This window comes from Benincasa hispida, chromosome 5 (assembly GCF_027475165.1).
Source record: "Benincasa hispida cultivar pf3 chromosome 5, pf3_genome.v1.1, whole genome shotgun sequence".
Lineage (NCBI taxonomy): Eukaryota > Viridiplantae > Streptophyta > Magnoliopsida > Cucurbitales > Cucurbitaceae > Benincasa > Benincasa hispida.
The window spans coordinates 58171126-58191614 of NC_143482.1; the positions used below are offsets into that span (position 1 = coordinate 58171126).

At 31.1% G+C, this 20489-nt stretch overlaps 1 protein-coding gene and 1 long non-coding RNA gene across 23 annotated transcripts; both read left to right on the top strand.

Annotated features, from left to right (window-relative positions):
* The first annotated feature begins 4879 nt into the window (after positions 1-4879).
* Positions 4880-8835, top strand: LOC120078408 (uncharacterized). Of its 2 annotated transcripts, XR_016529604.1 has the most exons (6): positions 4880-5079; positions 5164-5282; positions 6087-6252; positions 6766-6829; positions 6941-6999; positions 8585-8835. It is a non-coding gene; the product is annotated as an uncharacterized LOC120078408 (long non-coding RNA). The 2 variants fall into 2 exon arrangements; XR_005482008.2 differs by lacking the exons at positions 6766-6829; positions 6941-6999.
* Positions 8836-13187: 4352 nt separating this feature from the next.
* LOC120078339 (Pentatricopeptide repeat (PPR) superfamily protein) lies at positions 13188-19084 on the top strand. 21 transcript variants are annotated; one of them, XM_039032583.2, is made up of 10 exons: positions 13216-13574; positions 13657-13726; positions 13817-13870; positions 14523-14558; positions 14960-15317; positions 15402-15520; positions 16539-16718; positions 16930-16986; positions 17405-17469; positions 18734-19084. In XM_039032583.2, the coding sequence occupies exons 5-10, from the start codon at positions 15186-15188 to the stop codon at positions 18772-18774; spliced, it is 594 nt and encodes a 197-aa protein (XP_038888511.1). In that variant the 5' UTR covers positions 13216-13574; positions 13657-13726; positions 13817-13870; positions 14523-14558; positions 14960-15185; the 3' UTR covers positions 18775-19084. The 21 variants fall into 21 exon arrangements, with proteins under 21 accessions (XP_038888510.1, XP_038888511.1, XP_090170026.1 ...); XM_090313900.1 differs by having other exon boundaries at positions 14968-15317; XM_039032589.2 differs by having other exon boundaries at positions 13441-13574; positions 13660-13726.
* The last annotated feature ends 1405 nt before the right edge of the window (positions 19085-20489 follow it).

The following is a 20489-nucleotide window of genomic DNA, read 5'->3' on the forward strand; positions in this document are numbered from 1 at the left end:
CAACTGACATTGAAAATCATCTTTAATGTCGGGTTTCACCTACTTTTTATTGATAAATGTCCGTTATTAAATGTCTGTCATGGTTTTGTTATTGAAAAAATAAAAATATATAATTTTTTTTACTTATGCACGTGCAAATCAATAATAATTTTCTTTTATCAATACATGCACGAAATAAAATTGTAATATCTATTATATACACAACTCAACTTTAAACAAACACAAAAATTAACTAATTCACAACAAAGAAAGTGACAAATTGTTTAATTGCCCTATCAACTAATTATATTGACCAATTATTCAAAAAAACTCTAAAGTCTAAAAATCTAGAGAGTTTGTTATCTACTTTGAAGATTATATAGATACATCCAGCAAAAAAAGAACAAAACTAAAATAATCATGCAACTAAACTAAAATAATCATGCAATTGAATCTTGTCATACCAACAAAATCCTGTCAATCTAGTGGTTTTTCCTACAAAAAAAAAATGTATTTTCTTAGCATAATGAAAACTATGACTAAAAAGTAAACATCACTGCAAAAGTTCAATAGATTATTTAAATGTATTCACTAACTAAGATATTGTAAAATTTCTTCTTCATTTCTTTAGGAAAATTTATAAACTTATAAACACAAACAACTAAATGAAAACCATAAACAAATTTTATGAAACCAAAACCATTAAGCTTGTCAAATCTAAGAGAAAAGACACTAGTACAAAATTGGGCTATACCAGCCCTGAATAATTTAACAACCCAAGCATGGAAATAAGAATTTGATATCAAAACCAAAGATAAAATCAAAAGTACAAAGCCATGAACTTACCAACAACAAAACTATTTATAAGCCACATGTTCAAATATCAAGATTAAAGACAACTTATCACCAACATTATTTTCATACATTTATTAAAGTCTTCTGGCACACTAATTATAAATAAAAAACAAAATGACTACCAACCATAACAAAACTCACTAACAAAGACTAGTTAACATAACAACAACTCTCCTCTTCAACAAACCAATAACTACCAAACAACTAATATTATCAATAAAAGCCATGAACAATTTAACAACCCAAGCATAAAAATAGGAACTTAACGTCAAAGCCAAAGACAAAACTAAAAACACGAAGCCATGAACTTATAAACAACAAAACTATTTATAAGCCACATGTTCAATATTAAAATTATAGACAACTTATCATCAACATTATTTTTTAAAAAATCATTAAAGTCTTCTAGCACACTAATTATAAACCCAAAAACAAATCTCTGACCGTCATAGTTATAGGATACTTATAACAATTCATTTATAGAAAAAGTTTGAAGATATACTAGAAGTAAATTTATAGTAGATGTGTGTATATTCAAACCACATGTGTGGGGAAAGGCCATTGGAGACTTGGCCTAAAAATTAAACGCACCTTAAGTACTAACGAGTCACCCACAAATTATAGAAGTTCACCAGTGTGGCACTGCCATATATTGCAACCACATCAATTAGAGGTGTCATCACCTCTCTCACATGTGTATCTTTTATCTCAAGAACATTCTTAATCATATCCTCTATTAAAACCATCATGACAACGGGTCAAGTATAATTAGAGATGTCCAAGTTTTCTACAGGAATAGGGATTCTCCAATTAGACGAAAAATGAGGAAGGGAGTGAGGAAAAAAATTCCCGTGAGCTAAACGGGGACGCACTACCCCCGCCTCCGTCCCCGTCCCGTTCTCCATCCCCGATTAGCTTCTACATATTTATTTAGTATAGTTATCTAATGTTATATTATTATTGTTATTATATAAATATTACATTTTAATTTCAAATTTGATCATTTATTGCGAAAGATATATGTTTAAATTGAATATTTAAATTTAGATTATATATGTAAATAATTTAATTTATATTTATTTATTTCTACTAAAAAAATTTAATTAACTTTTTAGGCCAAATTTTGAATAACTTATCTTTAAATTCAATTTGTCATGTAAAAGTAACCATAATAACTAATTTAGTTATAAAGTTAATTATTTAATTACAATTTGCTCATATTAGTGATTTAAATTAATTGACTTTTTATATATAAAAAAAAAGATAACAGGAAAAAAATCTTCCCGATCTATGGGGAATGAAATGGGAAGCGGAGATAGGAATGGAGATGGGGAATGACATCCCGGTCTCATCCTGCCCCGTGGACATCTCTAAGTACAACTCAGGGCATAACCAGATAATCAATAAGTCACAGAAATCCACATAGTGAGGAAAACTAGCCCAAATACCATGCAATAGGGAACACAACACAATGAATATTCACAATCCACTAAGTCAGAAAGCTGGAGTAGATTCGGCTCCACATACAAATTTATAAATAAATAAATAAAACTCAAGAGGCAACTGCTGTTCATGAAATTTATAGATATTCAAAATACTTAATCAGATTGTCTTTACAATGTCAATACTTAATCGAATGAGATGAAGAGAATGGAATTAAGATGAAAAGAAAAGAACCAAGCCGTAGAGTACAATCTTTAGTCCTCTTTGGCTTAATTTAAATCAGTGTACAACCAACTTGTGGAAGAAATGGAGGAAAGTTCTCTCTCGAGCTAGGTCTCTCTTCACCCCTTTATCAAAGATGGAGATGGGTTTTTTCCCTTTGTGTTATTCTTGCAATAGTAGCAAAGCTCTAAGTCTTTCTGATTTTTTGAATTATACACAATGAGCTGATTACCCTTCTTCTAGTTGGATTTCATCTATTTATAGGCGTTGTTCTTCACAAACTTAATGATGAGATAACATTAAATTCCATACCCTGGTCAGTCGCCTGACATTCAGATACTTTTCAGACACCGCCAGTTAGTTGTCCATGCTTGCAAGTGGTGAGTTGACACAAAACAGCCTACTTCCTGATTGAACCTTTGCTGCTTAAAATCCCTCCGACGCATGTCCATGCGTTAGCTTCGCCTACGACACTTAGAATCTTTGTTGAAATCTTGCGATAATATGCGTTAGTGACACAACTTTTAGTAATAAATATTCTTTTGTAAGTTTAGTAGCGTTTGAGTCATTCCATACGTTTTTCTAAGAATTATGAGATTTTATCATTAAAAATCCTAATTGTTCCAGCTTTCGAGAGACAATAACTTATATTTCTACAAGTTATCACACCCCCCAAATTTTGAACAATGCTCGTCCTCGAGCATTCCAAAAACAATTCTTTGTTATGTCCATTGTCTTAAGTGTGCAGGTTTCACCTTTCATCATATTTAAATTATAAGCTTTATAGATTGGCGTCTTGAAAATGTAACGTAAGTTTGGTTCTTTTCTAAAAGGAAGAATGTTTTATTTCCAGTGCAGCAAGCCTTTTGTCAACAACTCATTTTGTTTCTCAAAACATTCTATTTTTCTAAACCAGTAATGTGTTAGATGCTTTTTTTTAAACAAGATGCAGATAAGAAAATATGAATTATGGACCACCCATGCATTGTTCTAGGTGTCCCACTTTCGTTTTGGCTTGCCCCCAAGGTGTCATGCGAGCATCCAACTATGGGTGAGAGCCCTTCACAACTAAATTCATATCTAAGCATGTATGCGTTTCAAGATACAGTTTCTTTAAGCTAGATAGTGGAGTTGGGATGTGTTGGTCTAGGAGACTTAACTTCGTTTTGGCTTGCCCCCACGGGTGTCATGCGAGCATCCAACTACTGCTAAGTTCCAATCTAACTCTTGCCAACTTGAGGTTTTCTTTTATAAAGTGTTGGCAGAAGAGTTCACATATTACATCCTTCTATTTTGTTTCTTCTTGCCAACTACGGCTAAATGCATACTTGTTAGATTATGTATATCTTGTTTTTGTGTTTTATAATTTTTGTATGTTTTGGAAATGTATATTAGGACAGATTACTTTCGCAATGGGTACTCGAGTATCCTTTCAAATTATAGAATAAGACGATAATTTGATCCAGCTGTAATCATGAACAACTCGTGAAAGATCTACTTGCTAGTAACAGTTATATCCATGGACACAAAAATATTTACAATACGAGGAATGTAGTTGCGTGTTTAGTGGAGTGATCTACAGTTAATGAATGTATATTAATTTAATTAAAGAGTATAATTAAATTAATTTTATATCATTGGAGCTTCTAATCTATAGAACTGTTAGGTCCCCTTGCTAGCCCAATAAGGATAAAACAAGGATTAAGTAGTTTTAGAAGAATTTGAATAGTTTAAATTATTTGGGAATTGATTTAATCGTATATATACAATCAACATAATGTATATAGATACATTATATTATAAAGTTAATTTTCGAATGAGATTAAAATATAAACTATACAATATGAGAAAATTATATGTTTGAATAAGATTCAAATTTTAAATAATATGGATCCAATTCATATTTAAAGCTATAAAATAAAATTAATATGAATGAGATTCATACTGTAGGTTATGAGAGGAAAATTCATTTAATTATAATCCAAATGAAATATTGATCAAATATATGATATTTAATTAATGAAGATTAATTAATTGAATTAATTATTTTTATTTTATTTTGTTCGATTTATTTAATATTAAGTTAATTAAATAAATAAAAGTTTCCATTATTATGGGAGTTATGGAGTTATGAAAATGTGGAGTTAGGCCAACAAGAGGTTTGATTTTGATTTTCCTACCCCACACTTTAATTACAATATATTCATTGAATCTGAAAATATAAAATAAATTTTGGATTACGAACTAAACAAACCCTTATAAATTTAGATAATGTTTGTAGATTTAATTTTAAAATTTTAGTTTATATATATATATATATATATAAAAGAACCACTTGCAGTTTTTTCATTTATGACCTAAGCCCTTCTCCCATGACATCATCTTTTACTTTCTCTTTTGACTTCCACTCCTTTTCTCGTGGGCAAGGGGTCCAGCCATCTGTTTTCAAGTTCACGCCGGCAACCGTACCAGCTCGGGCCAGCGACGACTAACGCCGGCCTATGAAGCACAACACACAGCGGCGCGAGCTTCTTCTCGCAACGGCGACGCTCTATTCACGAACCACGACGCCCAGATCTGGTCAGTCTCAGTTCTGATTTTTATTATATGTATTTATATTTGTTTTTAGTTTAAAGATTAGAATCTTTGAAATTTTGTTTTCAGCTGCTTCAAGATCCTAAGAATTTTGGAGGTCTGTCTGGCATGGATGGCATTGCAGATGCGTTATTGGGGAAGCAGATGGAATCCTTACAACTTAGTTTCTCATCTATTAAAAAAACAATGTAAGTTTGTTTTCTTTCAGTTTCTTTTCTCGTCTTTACATGTGATTTGTAGGATACCCTACTAGAAAAATTCGTAGACAATCATGAACTTAAGCACCATCAACCGGTTAAGTCATATATCCATTACGACTAAGAGGTTAAAAGTTTGAATTTCTAATAGCTCGATCATGAAGTTAGTCTAAATCTACGAACACTTTTGTTTGACTAGTGTGTTTGTATCCGACATGTGTTGAACACTTGGACACTCTCAAACATTTTTACACTTATTTAGGGTTTAGTTGAAAACACTTTCTTTAGAAAGATTGCTTTTGTGGGCTTGTTTTTGTGTATGTCCTTGTATTCTTTCATTTTTTTCTCATTGCAAGTTGTTGATTCTATTGTAAAAGAAAGGAAAAAAAGAGAAAACGTGTCTAACACTTGTTAAAGCAATATATTTGTTATATACTAGTTGTACAAAGTCAAAGTAGGTTCATCATTTGTTAGATATACATCGGACACTTGTTTAGTATACTATACACACATATAATAAGAAACGATGAAATTTGAGAGCCTAATACATCAACCTAATCTTTTAAGCATATAATTAAGTGCATAAGCTCTTTGAATTTGAATTTCTTTCTCGTATAAAGATGATATATATGTTGGAAAATTTAAATTTTAATAAAATTGTCCTTGCCATGCCCATGTCCTAGTTTTTAAAAAAATGACATGATTGTGTTTGTATCGTGTCGTATCCATGTTTGTGCTTCTTAAGTTCAAATAGTCTGTTAAAGTATTCATACTATCTCGTTTTCATGAATGAAGAATCAGAATAAAGATCTCAGGGAAGAACTTAAGAATATTGTCCATTCAATGGAGAAAATTTATCTTGATGGGAAGCAATTAGTCAAAGGTGGTTCCAATCAGCCATCAACAAAACAACTATAATAAAGAGTTGGTTTAAAATCCAGCCTTGAAGATTACTCGAATGGTTCGGTTCTTTATTGAATTCTCAAGTATATATTCTGCTGGAAGCTTTATAGTCCATTTGGATTGACTCGAGAAAAAAGTAATTTTCAAAAAACTCATTTTTACTTAACTTTTTTTTTTTTTTTTTTATGAAAACGGTTTAAAATACACTTTAAAACTATTTTGAGTGGTTGCCAAATACTCTAATTTTTTTTCTTTCAAAATGACTTATTTTTTTTTAAATTAAACACTTAGAAAACATATTCCAAACGCACTCTTAGCTTCTGATATGATACTACTATATTTATGTTTCATTCATCCTCCCCAATAGATTAACTTGATCTCATTTGCTTTGTTTTGGAGTGGCTGTATAGTTTGACTCCTTAATCAACTTGTTTCAATTTCTTTAGGTACAATGTTAAAGCTAGGTAATAGTTTTTTTTCTCAGTTGTGGAATTTAATATCCTAAAATGTTTTGGTGGGATGAAATTTCTGGTTGTAATTAGGTGATTAATGAAGTTGGTATTAATGTAAGGGAAACACTTGGATTTGGAGCTTCCATTTTCCTTTGATGGTTGCATATGAAACATCCTTTTCTAGTAATGGCCTTCAACTATCATCTTCTTTTTCCCTCTTCAAATTTTGTTATTATTATGACCCATTTTTTCTCCTCTGAGAAAAGGTGTATTTTTAATTGTTGGGAATCATAGAGCCCTCATCACCTTGCAGCAACTCTTGGTTGACCAACCTAACATTTGGAAAGAGGAAGGTAAGTAGATATTACTTTCACCATATCGTGTATCGAACTTTATTGATTAGGGGTGTTCAAAGAATTCAATGATTCAAAAAACCCGATCAACCCAATCCTATTCGTATGGTTTGAGTTGGGCTTTATTCAAATAAATGACAATTTTATGGGTTGAGTTGGTTCATAAGTCCACCTAAAATAACCCAACCCAATCCTAACTTATTATTAATTTTAAAAAGTATGTCTTTTACTTATGATACAATTATATATACATATATTTATTTTAAATTTTATCTAATTTCATAATTTTTTAGATAATTTATTATCTAACAACTCTCAAAAATAATTTTTACCACTTTGGAAAAAATTTTCTTAATATAAATTGAGATTGGGTTCTTAAATCTTATTTTTTAATAAAGTTTTACATATTAATATTTTACTTATTTTTAAAATAAAATTTTGAATAAATGACCCAAACAATCTGTTGGGTTGGGTTGGGTTCATTATTTAATAAGAGCTATTTGGGTTGAATAAATTTACGATCCGAACAATTGAATTTGGTCTAAAAAGTGCTTTAACCCAATTCAACCCAACCCAACCCAGAAACATCTCTATTATTGATGAACAAGTCACCCATAAGTTAGAAAGAATCAAATTAGCGAATTAAAAGAACCTTGTAACATGTATATTTGGAAGTTAGATGGGTTTTGGTAAATGTTGTTATCTCCTAGAAAATGTTTAATGTTCAACCTTGAAGATTCCATAATTTTTTGCCAAAGTTATTTATAAGCCCTCAAGAAAGAGGGAAGAGAATTTTTAGTATGGAAAATCTCTGGATTTGAAATCACTTCACATATATACTTAATATGGGCCATTATAAAGAAAAACAGCTGCAAGTTTTGCCTTTCCATTATGTTTTTGATGGCCTTTACCCAAATTTGACATCTCTTCTTGACAGTTTATACTGAATAACATTTCATTTTCGTACTTCAATTTGATCGTTATGATCTTTCCCCTCAATTCATGACAAATATATTAAGCATTTATTTCTTAAATGTTTGGTTGGTTTGGCTATCTAGTTAAACTTCGTTAGGATTTGCAACCATTTGGCGTTTGGATCAAGACATGTTTGAGAGTGATTTTGATATTATTTGAATTCCTTTTGTCATGTTTTTTTTTTCCCTATTACAATAAAAAGGGTAGGGGATTCAAACCACGAGTCTCTTGGTTACTAACACTTCTAGTTGAGTTAAACTCATTTGGACCTTTTTATCATATTCAAGCTCATATGCAAATATGTCTTTAATGAGAAACTTTAATGTTCCGTTTTCCATTTTTAAACACGACTTTCTTATCATCAATATTGATTTTGAATAATTAAAAATATGTACCAAGTGTTTTTATATACATGATAAAAGTTTTTTGATAAAATGTAGTGTAGATGAGTCGTCGTATTTTAGATTGAAAAGTGAATTTGATTCTTGCCCTCTTTTGAATTCATCTTTTATAATTGATACTATACTAGTCCCAAAGGCCTAGCTAATATGAGATAATCAAACAATTCAAGAACATTTGATTTCATCCACATTTTTTTTTCTTTTTTCAGACAACGAGCAGTAAAATGGAAGAGGAGATCAAATGAAGAAACTATCAAAAAGCTTCACGGAGGTTGTTAATAGAATACGAGCATAGCTTAGTAGATAAGACACGTTAATGACTCAAATGTAGATGATTTGATCTTTCATCTCACAACCGTTGAACTAAAAAAGATTTTCCTCGTGAATTTGTATATACCATGACAATCTTAATTTAAAAGCAAAAAGTAGTATCAATATTTATAACTATTCATATGAAAAATGTGAAACATTCTAAGATGCATTTTTCAAAAGGATGGATTGGATAGCCCTAAGCTGAACTAGGAATTTGGAGAAAAAAGGGAAAAGGGAATTGGAGTGCATGATGGAATTTGAGGTTTCATACAAAATCGCCCAAAAATAAGAATTATATAAAACCTGGTAATTCCAAAATAGAAACCCTATATATTTAGGGTTAGGATAATTGTTGATATTTGTCAAAAACAACTACCCTCCTAGTCAACATAATCTCTATATTTTATTATTATTTTAGATTCTGTTTAACCACTTTTCGAATTTATCTCACCTTAATAAAATATCTAGATTTTTCTATCAAATTTATATTTTAAATATTCATATATTATTAAAACTTCTTTTATCCATATATTTTATTCAAATCTCTATATTGTTTATCATAATTTAAATTGCAACCAATCTCTTCCTTATTTTTTTTCCTCTTTCGGAATTTAAATTTATTTATAATATTAAAATTAGATTTTGATAACTACGAATCAATTTGAAATAAATCAATCTCTTTCTTATTTTTCTCCCCTAATTGATTCAAATTAACTATTTGTTTTGATTTGATTTAATAACTTTTTAAAAATGTTCAGAATTAATCAATTTTAATTTGTTTATCACCATTTGGATTTTAATTTATAATACATCTTTAATTTTTATTATTCTAAATTCGGATTAAATTTTTTAATTTTAATTAGGATTTTACGAAATATTTTTCTAATAAACTATATATTCATTTAAATTTGATCATTTTTGTATTTTTAATTATCTTTTATTCCTTATCATCTTATTATATTATTATATCATTAATTTGCGATTTTGACAAACAAATAAATATTCATTTTTGCAATCTTGCTATTTTTGCTATGGAGAGTTCTTTCATAGGTTTTATTTGAAAGTGGAATTATGAATACGTGGTATTTGTAAATAAATAAACTCATTTTTCTTCTCAAATTATATTTGAAATTATATTTTATTATCAAATTAGATTTTTTCTAACTACTCAACGGTTTTTTTTAATCAGAATAAACAACTTACTATTTTTCTCTCCAATTTATATTTAAATTTATTTTTTATTATCAAAATTGATTTTATCCAACTAACTTTTGATTTGTTTATATGTTTGTTACAAATTCAATTGTATCTAAATATTTTTTTTATTAATTTATACATACTGTTATCAAATTAATTTGATTTTTTTCCTTTATATTTTCGATGTTTTCAATTTTTCATATACAAACATGTAAATGTAAAAATGTTTGAAACAAGTGGGTATATATATATATATATATTTCAGTTGATTATTATTATTAGTATTCTTATTCTTATTCTTATTATTATCATAATTATTATCATTTATTAAAAGAAGATAACAAAAAACTCTAAATCTTATCATCTTCATCTTCTTCACTTAGAAGCCCCAAAATCTCATTTTCTCTTTTACAGTCTCATATCTTCGATCGTTAGTTCAACAACTCTTTCTTGAATTCCATGATCTTGAACGACCATTCTCACCAGGTTGTCGACCTTTTTTTTGGTTGCACACATGTTTTCTGTTTTTGTTTTACTTTGAACATCATTTTCAACAATGACATTCTGAGATTGATAATGTTTAAAGTTGGTCCAATAAGCAAAATGATCACATGGAATGAAGATGATGAGACTCGTACAACTGGTTCAAACACAATCATACTTCCAATGGTCACATCGTCATGAAGTTGCAATTCCTTCACATATTCACTTGCCAACAACAACTTTACTGGTAAAATCAACTTTGTTCTTTCTCACCTTGGAGGAAGTCTATTGTTGTATACATCCATCGACTGCTCATCATCTTCCCTTGCATAAAGGACCATATTGGGTGATTTTTAACTTTGCTTCTAGAATGTTTAAGACTATGTATTCTTTGCATTTTCTTTTAAACTTAATTTTGTTGTTTTAGAGTAGTTTTGTCCTTTACTAATTAATATTTTTTATTATATAAATTCATTTTGCTATTTTTATAATTTTGAAACTTTTTTGTCATTTTTTCAAATGAAACTTTAAAATTTGTTGTTTCTCTTGTCCGCCCTTAAAAAGGGGTCAACTCGAGGAATAATAAAATTTAAAGTGTCCTTTGTAAAAATAGCAAAAAAGTTTGTAAATTAGAAAAATAGAAAAAAATCATTTTTTAAAATTATTAATTAGTAATTATGGAAAGATAGAAATACACAAATTCTAAAAAACATATTTTCTCTACAAACCTAAAAATTCAAAAAAAAAAAAAAAAAAAAAAACTACGTCGTATTTAAAAATCGTTACCCCAAAATCTAAAGTTGCAAACTTAGATACAATGTATTTGGATTAGACTTTCTACAATCAAAAGAAGAAAAAAAACGATTAGACTTTCTACAATCAAAAGAAGAAAAAAAAACTGAGACTTTCTTTCTTTCGTTCCTAATCCAAAACACATTAGCCTTTTTCGACGTAATACAACCCCAAATTGATAATCACTAGTTTAGCCTTCTTACTCCTACAAACATCAAAATTCAACTTTGATATGAACCCTTTATAAAAACAAGCCAAAATAATCAAAAGAAACACGAAAATACCAATAAGAAATATGTCACATTTACTCTTTCCATCCAAGTTACTAGTATGATCAATGAAATTGAGATCAAGAGACAAATAAGAAAAAGTATTCAAGATCTAGCAAAAAAATCCAAAACCCCAATCAACAAAATTTCGCTAATTCATATGAAAAATCCGAAATAAAAAGAGACTGAAGCAAGCAGTAATAATAATAATCCCACCATCTTATGTAACAAGAGAATAATTCGAAGCACTAAGGTTAATATAAATTAGTACCAATCACCACCTTCATGAAACAAAATTGCCGCTGCATGCAATGTAGTGGCCAATTGCCACCATAATTGGACCTTGATGAGTAACAAGATCAGCGTTAGTGATGACCTTCAAAAGCTTTGATTGGAGTGTCCGTTCCACGTAAACCAACCAATTATTGGATTAATTTTAAAAAGTGTACAATATATCACCTCTATTATCTGTGAAGCAACACAAAACAATATTAATATAATATTTTAATAACCATATAACTATGATTTATATCAAAATGATATATCATTAGATTATTAAATAAAATTTTTAAAAGTATAAATGGTGTAAACAATAATATTATAAACAAACAGTTGCATGAAAAGTAAAAAAAAAATAATAATAATGGGATGAAATGTGATATTTAAATTAAAAAAATTTTGAAAAATAATAGGATGTAACAGAACACAGATGAAAAAAAGAATTGGATAGAAAAAACTGAATCGGATAACAAAAGATTGATCAAAAGAGACATTTGGAGAAAAAAAGTAGGGAGAATCTTTTGTTTAAATGCGGAAAAATCTTTTATTTCAATGAGGTATCATTTTTTTATAAATCAGGTTTGTTCAAATTTGATAAGCTAGTATCACAATTACACTGTATATGTAAACATTTCTCCTAAAACTCATTGAGAACAAACTTGAAATATGAAAAAGGTTGTGCACGTGCATGCCAACCGTTTTGCTAAATCATAATGTCAACATTACAATTACACCGTATGTGTCAACGTAGATTAGTTAAATCTCATAAGTTCATATTACTGTTATATCGTATGTATAAATGTATATTAGTTAATTACCATAACTCATCGAGAGTAAATTGGGAATATAGATAAAATGGGACATGTGCAGGGCACACGTTTTACCAAAATATGATTGTATTTAGATTTTGTAAAATCTTCCAAACAAATCTCAAATCTTGCTATATAGTCCAATTTTCCTTTAAGAAAAATGTCTCTGATATTTAAGGATTTCATAGTTAACTTAAAGTTGGTTGTAGTTAATAAGTTATGATCGAAGTTTGACAATGAGGAGTTTTAGAACTTTTGAGTAGATATTTGGTAAGACATAGAAGTTATACTTGGACTGAATTTAATTTTTAAAACCCAATTGATTAAAAAATTGAAAGAAAAAAAAAAGTATAGTTCAACCTTTGTAAAAGATTGAATTTGGTAAAAAAAAAAAAACATATCAAATCATTATATAAAGATTAAAATGGACTCTCGAACTTATAATAATAGTAAAAATTGGATCCACAAATGATAGCATTTGAACTCTCAAACTTATACAAATATTATAATTTATATAATTACGTAAGTTTGAAGATCCTATTTAATTTTTAAAATTAAAAGTTTAAAGCAACCATTATCGTATTTTATTTTATGGGTATTTTTTTATCATTTAAAAAAATATATATTAAGCTTATTTTTGCAAATAGTTTTTTTTTTTAAACTTGCCTTATTTTTACAAATATTGTTCAAAAGGACTCTAAATTAACACTAAATTCCTCGCCTCTTAGTTTCACGCAAACTGAACCCACGCCGCCACTGTCGCTCAACTGTCCACCGCCTCCGTAGCGCGTCCGCCGGGAACTGCTGCTCAGTTTCCCTCACGCGCGCCGCTCGCGCACAGTCGCGCGCCGTTCTCTCCTTCGGTTCTCTCTCTCTTCAGTTTCTGCTAAGCACCGCCACGCGCTGCCTGCAACCAGTCGCCGCCGACGTGCACCGCCTTCAGTCTTCATCACAGCCACGTTGTCCCCGCTGCCGGAAGCCACTTTCCTCTACCGGATTCCGCCGTTGCTGTTGTTGGATTCGTGCAGTGGACAAAATCCAGAAGGCTGAGTTCTGGGGTAAGTTTTTGGGCGATTTTAGTCGATTTTAAGGATACCCATTGAAGTTTTGGCATAATTGTTGAGTTACCCATGCTTTTAGAAGTTGGATTCGAAGCTTTGAAGGAGTTAGAGCCCTTATCCAGCAAGGGTATCGAGCATTTGGACGTTTGGTGAGTATCAAGATCTTGAAAGTTCATCTGGTAAAATTAATAGTTGCTGGAATTTTGGGTTTCTAACCCTCGGTATCAAATGTTGCATAGGTTGGGTTTATTGTTTGAAGTTTGGAAGTAATTTGTGGTCAAACTACAAGTTGGGTAAGTGATTTGAAGATTTCAAAAATGATTTTATGTTGGGAATTAGGCCTAAAAGTTTAAAAAGGGGAGATTAAATTATCTGGGCTGGATTTTGAGGTAACTAGCTTTACTATTGAAACCGTCTTTGTGCCAGACAAAATAGTTTTAAAAAACTATTTTTGCATTTTGCCAAACAGTTCTAAAAAAAGCTTACATGATATATTTATATGCATGCTATGAGTTTATGAGATGTTTTGTTATAAATTCATGAATTTATAAGATTCCACGCTATGGTTTAATGTTATGAGATCTTTAATTGCATGTTTCATAATAGACCAGTTTAGTGACAATTGCCCTCTTACCCATCGCTATGTACACCTCATATTTAGTTTATGTGCGCCTTTGGGTCCACCAAATTATGTGCACCAGCGGGTCCACCAGTTATGTGTTCCTTCGGATTCACCAGTTAGTATGAGTACATCTTACCTACGGTAGGACGGGTTCAATTGTTCACTCGGATGATAGTTTATGTTTAGTTTTAGTATTTCAGATTAGGTCCCACCAATTTAGAATTTCAGTTCGTGTTTGCATGTGATTGCATAATCTGACCCCAATAGTGGGGTTACTTATCGAGTATTTTATATACTCATCTTTTCGTATAATATTTTTTTAGGTAAAGGAAAGAATGTATCTGCCGTATGATGAGGAGGTTTGTTGACGGTGCCATGAGACTATAGGCAATGCTTCCGCTTAGAGTCAAGTTCTTAAGAAGATTTGAGTTTTTATTAGAGAGCAAATAATGTTTTTTGGATTCAAACTAGACTTTGTTTTAGAAATTTTTAAGATTTTTTAGTGAACTTCTATTTATTTTTTAGAACTCAAAGACACAGTTATACAACCTATAAAACAGATCCTATTCAAGTAAGGTCCTTGAACTTTTATTTATTTAGAAAATTCTTTACCTTGAGTTTAAATGGTCAACTAGTTTTGGTTTTAAAATTGCATGTATGGTAGTAATGACCCGGTTAGAGATCTATAAAGTTGGGTCGTTACACATAATCTTTTCTTTCCTTTTGACTTCCACTTATTTTCTTGTGTGCAACCTTTAAGCGGTCCAGCCACCAGTTTTCATGTTCACGTCAGCGACTGTAGGAGCTACAGCCAGCGGCACAAGCTCCTTCCTGCAACGACAATGCTCTATCCACGAACCGTGATGCCCAAATCTAACTTTGGCGGTGCAATTCCTCTGTTTTCTTCTCAGTAACGGCAGTGTTGTGACAATCTATAATCCACGAAGCGTGTCAGCTTGACGGCTAGTGGTCTGAAGTTCCAATCTATGGAGGCCATGGTCAAAAAGTATCAGCAAAGATTCAGAAAGTTCAAGGATGAAATAGATCGCTGGGATGAACTTCAAGTTCGCTTGATTTCACAGTTCCAAAATGTTTCCTCTATCATCGGTAGGGTGCAGGTCAGTCTCAGTTCTGATTTTAATTACATGTATTTGTATTTGTTTTTAATTTAAAGATTAGAATCTTCGAAAATTTGTTTTCAGCTGCTTCAAGATCCTAAGAATTTTGGAAGTCTGGCTGGCATGGATGGCATCGTTGATGCATTATTGGGGAAGCAGATGGAATCCTTGCAACTTAGTTTCTCGTCTATTAAAAAAACAATGTAAGTTTCTTTTTCTTTCAGTTTCTTTTCTTGCCTTTACGTGTGATTTGTGGGATATGCTGGGAGAAAAATCCATAAACATTAATGATAGATGATCATGAACTTGCCAATCTAAGCACCATCACCTGGTTAAGTTATATATCCTTCGCGACCAAGAGGTAAAAAATTTGAATTAACACCCCATATGCTAAGAAACACAGATACGGATATGAGACACAAATACGATAAAGACAAGCAATAGGTAAGCTTTTAAAAATCTAGGACATGACACGACAAGAAAACATTTATTAAAATATACATTTTTATACTAAAAAAAATTTCACAAGTAAATTGGTTGAAGCATTCATATGTTTAAGAAACTTAGTTTTATGTACTTCACCCTCAAATTTTATTACTATTGTCACATACGTGTCCAATAATTGTTAGAGTGTCCAAGTGTTTGACATATGTCGGACACGGACACACTGGCCAAACTTAAGTGTTTGTGCTTCCTTAGCCCGTATGTAACACAGATCATGAAGTAACTCTAATTGTAAGAAGCACGAAGTCTTTAGTTTGGATAGTGTGTTCGTGTCTGACACATGTCAAACAGTCTCATACGCTTAGACACTTGTTATCAATACTTATTAATACAATAGATTTGTTAGATACTGGTTGTACAAAGTCAAAGTAGGCTCTCAACATTTCTTAGACATGCATCAAACACTTGTTTAGTATGCTAAATAGACACATATGATCAAAAATAATAAAATTTGAGAGCAAAATACACCAACTTAATCTTTTAAACATATTTATGCATTAACTCATTGACTTTGAATTTTTTTCTTGTATAAAAATGTGCGTATATATATAAATGTAAATTTTAATAAACTTGGTCTTGTTGGGCTCATGTCCTGGATTTTTTAAAAACATGTGACCTTGTTTGTGTCATGCTGTATCCATGTCCGTGCTTAACGGGCCATTAAATTATTCATGCTATCTTGTTTTCATGAATGAAGAACCTAAATAACGATCTCAGGGAAGAACTTGGGAATATTGTCCGTTCAATGGAGAAGATAAATCGTGATGGGAAGCAATTAGTCAAAGGTGGTTCCAATCAGCCATCAATGAAACAACTACAACAAAGAGTTGGTTTAAAACCCAGCCTTGAAGACTGCTTGAATGGGTTAATGCTTCTCTGCAACATGCACCGTTCTGAGTAAGAGTTTTTCTTATCTCTTTTTATGTCAAGAAAGCAAATGTTAGGTTTGGATTGGAGTTCATTTCTTAGTTTTCGAACTCCTTTTTGTGGGTCTAGTTTTTTTTTTTTTTTTTTTTTATGCCCTTGTATGTTATTTCATTTGCCAATTCGGTTCTTGATCATGTGGGTCTAGTTTGCCTTCTTAATAAACTAGTTTCAATTTCTTTAGGTACAATCTTAAAGAATCTATCGTCTCGGCACTTTCAGAACTTTTCTGGAAAGCTAGGTAATTTTTTTCAGTTGAGGAATTTGACGGGATGTTCAGGTTGTAATTAGAGGATTAACGAAGTTGGTAGTGTAAGGGAAAAAAAGCACTTGGTTTTGGAGCTTCAAGTTTTTTCTGATAGTTGCATATGAAACATCCTTTTCTAGTATTGGCCTTCAACTATCATCTTCTTTTCCCTCCAAACTATGTTATGAAAAATTTTCACAGATAGAAAAAATGTCAAAACTATTTACAGAAATAGAAAAAAAAACGCTGATAAACACTGATAGACTTCTATCAGCCTTTATCAGCTTCTCTGAAAACAGTTTAAAATATTGCTATTATGTGTAAATAGTTTCCCTTATTTCTATTTTTGAGAATTCCCCTTATGTCATTACTATGGCCTATTTCTTACCCTCTGCCCTCTGAAAATATGTAGAGCGCAAGATCTCAGCTCCTTACAGCAACTCTTGGTTGACCAACCTAACATTCGGAAAGAGGAAGGTTAGTATATTACTTTCACCATATTGTATATTGAACTTTATTGATGAATGTGTCACTTGTAAGTTAAAAAGATTCAAATTAGCGAATGAAATGAACCTTGTAATATTTTCATCCCCAAAAGAGGGGAAAAAAAGAACCTTGTAGTATACTAGAGAATGTTGAATGTTCAACCTTGAATGTTAGTGATTCCATTCTTCTAGGTGCAACTTTTGCTTCTATTTTCACGCTTTCATTTTGGTGTTACTTTCTCGGCCTTTTGGCTAAGATCATGATGTGTTGTATATTTTCTTATCCGAATGACTTTCATTGTCATGGACATTTTTTTTGGCTTTTATCCAATTTTTAATGAAGCACTATCTTGAAGTAGCTGGTCCTCCTGACTTTGAGATGTTCATTTATTACAGAGGCAAATCTTCATATATATTTTGTTCGTCTTCCACTTTACAACTACGGTTGAGTGGTTTATATATGACTGCCTCTCGGTGGACTTTCTTCTTTCTTTTGTAAAAGATGAACTTTATTATCTCTCTCGTTAGAGAAATTCTTTTTGCCAAAGATATTTATAAGCCCACAAGTAGGTAACTCCGGAAGAGGGAAGAGAATTTCGAGTATTGGAAATTTTTTTATTTGAAATCACTCCACATATATACTTAAGATTGGCCATTATAAAAAAATATCTGTAAGTCTTGCCTTTCAATTATCATGATGCCTTGACCAGATTTGACATCCCTTGTCAAAATTTTCCGTCTTAATGTTTGTTTGGTACTTGAATTTAGCTGTTTCTGAACTTTTCCCTCGATAAGTATATTAAGAATTATCTAAAATATTCCGTAAATTAAGGCACCCTTTTACTCACATTAGTTTATCATTTTTAGTCAGTAATTGGCAATCTCTATAGTAATATCTTTGCTCGGGATTCTCCTCTTATAGATATCAATGAATTGTTTCTTTTACAAAATAAAAAAATAAAAAAAAGAGTTGTCTAAAATATTCTGTTAGTTTGGTTTGGCCATCAGTGATCATCTGTTGTTAGAGGGGTGAACTTTGTTCGATTTGCAGCCATTTGGTATTTTTTGGATTTAGGGCATGTTTGAGAGCAATTTTGATATCATCAAAATTACTTTTGTCATGTTTTACCTAATTCAAAGCATGTATAGGAGTGATTTTGTACATGAAAAAAATAACTAAACGTGCCTTACTACATACTAGTATTCATATGTTATGGTGTCGAAAAATGAGTTTGATTCTTGATCCTCTTTTGCAGTTGAATTCATCTTTGAGACTATACTGGTCGGCGAAGCCTAGCTAATATGAGGTAATCAAGCAAACAATTCAAGAACGTTTGATTTCATCCACATGCTTTTTTTAAGGACGATTGGCAGGAAAATGGAAGGGTCGATCAAACCAATAAACCATCTAGAAGATAAAAGCTCCAAGGATATTGTTAATAGAATAGAGGTTAGTTTAGTAGATAAGGCACGTTAACGATTCAAATGTGGATGATTCCATCTTCTATTTTGTAATTGTTGAACTCAAAAAAGATTTAATTAGTGAATGTGTATTTTTCATAATAATCTTCACTTAAAAGAGAAATAGTATCCGTATTTATTGCCTATCCTCTCCCTCTTGACAACAATATCAGTTTATTATTGTTGTTAATATATATGTGTATGTGTATGTGTGTATATATATATATGGGCCTCATTGGCATTTGGAGTGTATAGAATTACAAATGGGAAGCTTTCTGATACACATTTTTGAAATGGATGGATTGGATTGCCCAAGCAGAACCAAAAAGGGGAGAAAAATTAAATACTGCGAACTTAGCTTTGACAAATAGATTGTGTTAGCAACTAAAAAAATGTGGTTCAAACCTTTTCACTCTCTATTGAAAAATACTCTGTTTCAAGGGCATTCTAAGCGTCCAAATTTGTCAAAAGTGAATGTAATTGGATGATAATTGACAAATACTTCCTCTCTTAGAAATTTGATATCAATTGATTAGAAGCATGACCCAAATTTAGACATTTCTAAGTAATATTTTAATTTTAAATAAATAATGTAAACTATTTAGTTATGCCAAATTCATAAAAGTGCATGAAAATAATAGGAAAAATGCATCAATAATCTATTTGTGGAGGTTCAGGTGAGATCTAACTCAACTTTTAAAAATTTATTTTTTGGCATTTTACTTACGTCCGTATATAATGACCAAAAATGACGCATAATGGGCTTTGCGTCTACTACTCGATTCTCGCTCCTCGTTTTACCTTCTTCCTTCTCAATCTTCATTCTGCAAGCTTCCTTATTTCATTTTTTTCTTTGTTATTCCTTTTATTCAAATCTACCATCTTTTCATGGGTTCCTACATAGAAGGCCTAAAGCAATGTCCTATATTTCAATTATGTCTAGTTTGCAAGTTTTTCAAAAATGTCCAAATAAACTTTATTACACAAAAATTAGAGTCTAATTACTTTTTAGTCTCCTCTAAAATAATTACGAATTAAAAAAAAAAGAAATTAAAAGGTTTTTTTTAATAGAAACTCAAAAGCTTTCTTGATGATTCATGTGCAAAATTAATTAATTTTTTTCCCAAAACAATTACTTCCTCCTCTAGCATTTTTACACCCCCTACACCTCACTCTTTGTCTGCCTTCTCCCTCTTTCTCTATCCCCTTCACACAATTTCACACCCTTCCCCCACCGTTTGTCCGTCGGAATCGGGCGCTCGTCCACCACCATCCACAGTAGTGTGCATTTCATCCTCGTTCATTAGTCGTTCGTCCATCAAAATCAACTGTGTATCGTTTGTCCTCGCTCATTAACCGTTTTTCATCATCATCAACTTTCGCATGCCACCGACTATTGATCGCCGATGTAAGTCGTCAGTTGTATTCTCATCGTTTCTCTCTCCTATTTGCAATCTGTCTCCCTCTGTTCGTGCTGTTGCACCAAGATCCAGCCACCTATTCAAATCCATGGAGAACCGACACTGCCCAATCAGATCCGTGAAGATCCGA

Coding starts and splice junctions, on each gene's coding strand:
- LOC120078339 (XM_039032582.2), top strand. CDS start 15,186: ATGGAGGCCATGGTCAAAAAGTATCAGCAAAGATTCAGAAAGTTCAAG. Junction 16,987..17,404: donor GAACTTTTCTGGAAAGCTAG/GTAATTTTTTTC, acceptor GAAAATATGTAG/AGCGCAAGATCTCAGCTCCT. Junction 17,470..18,733: donor TAACATTCGGAAAGAGGAAG/GTTAGTATATTA, acceptor CCTCTTTTGCAG/TTGAATTCATCTTTGAGACT.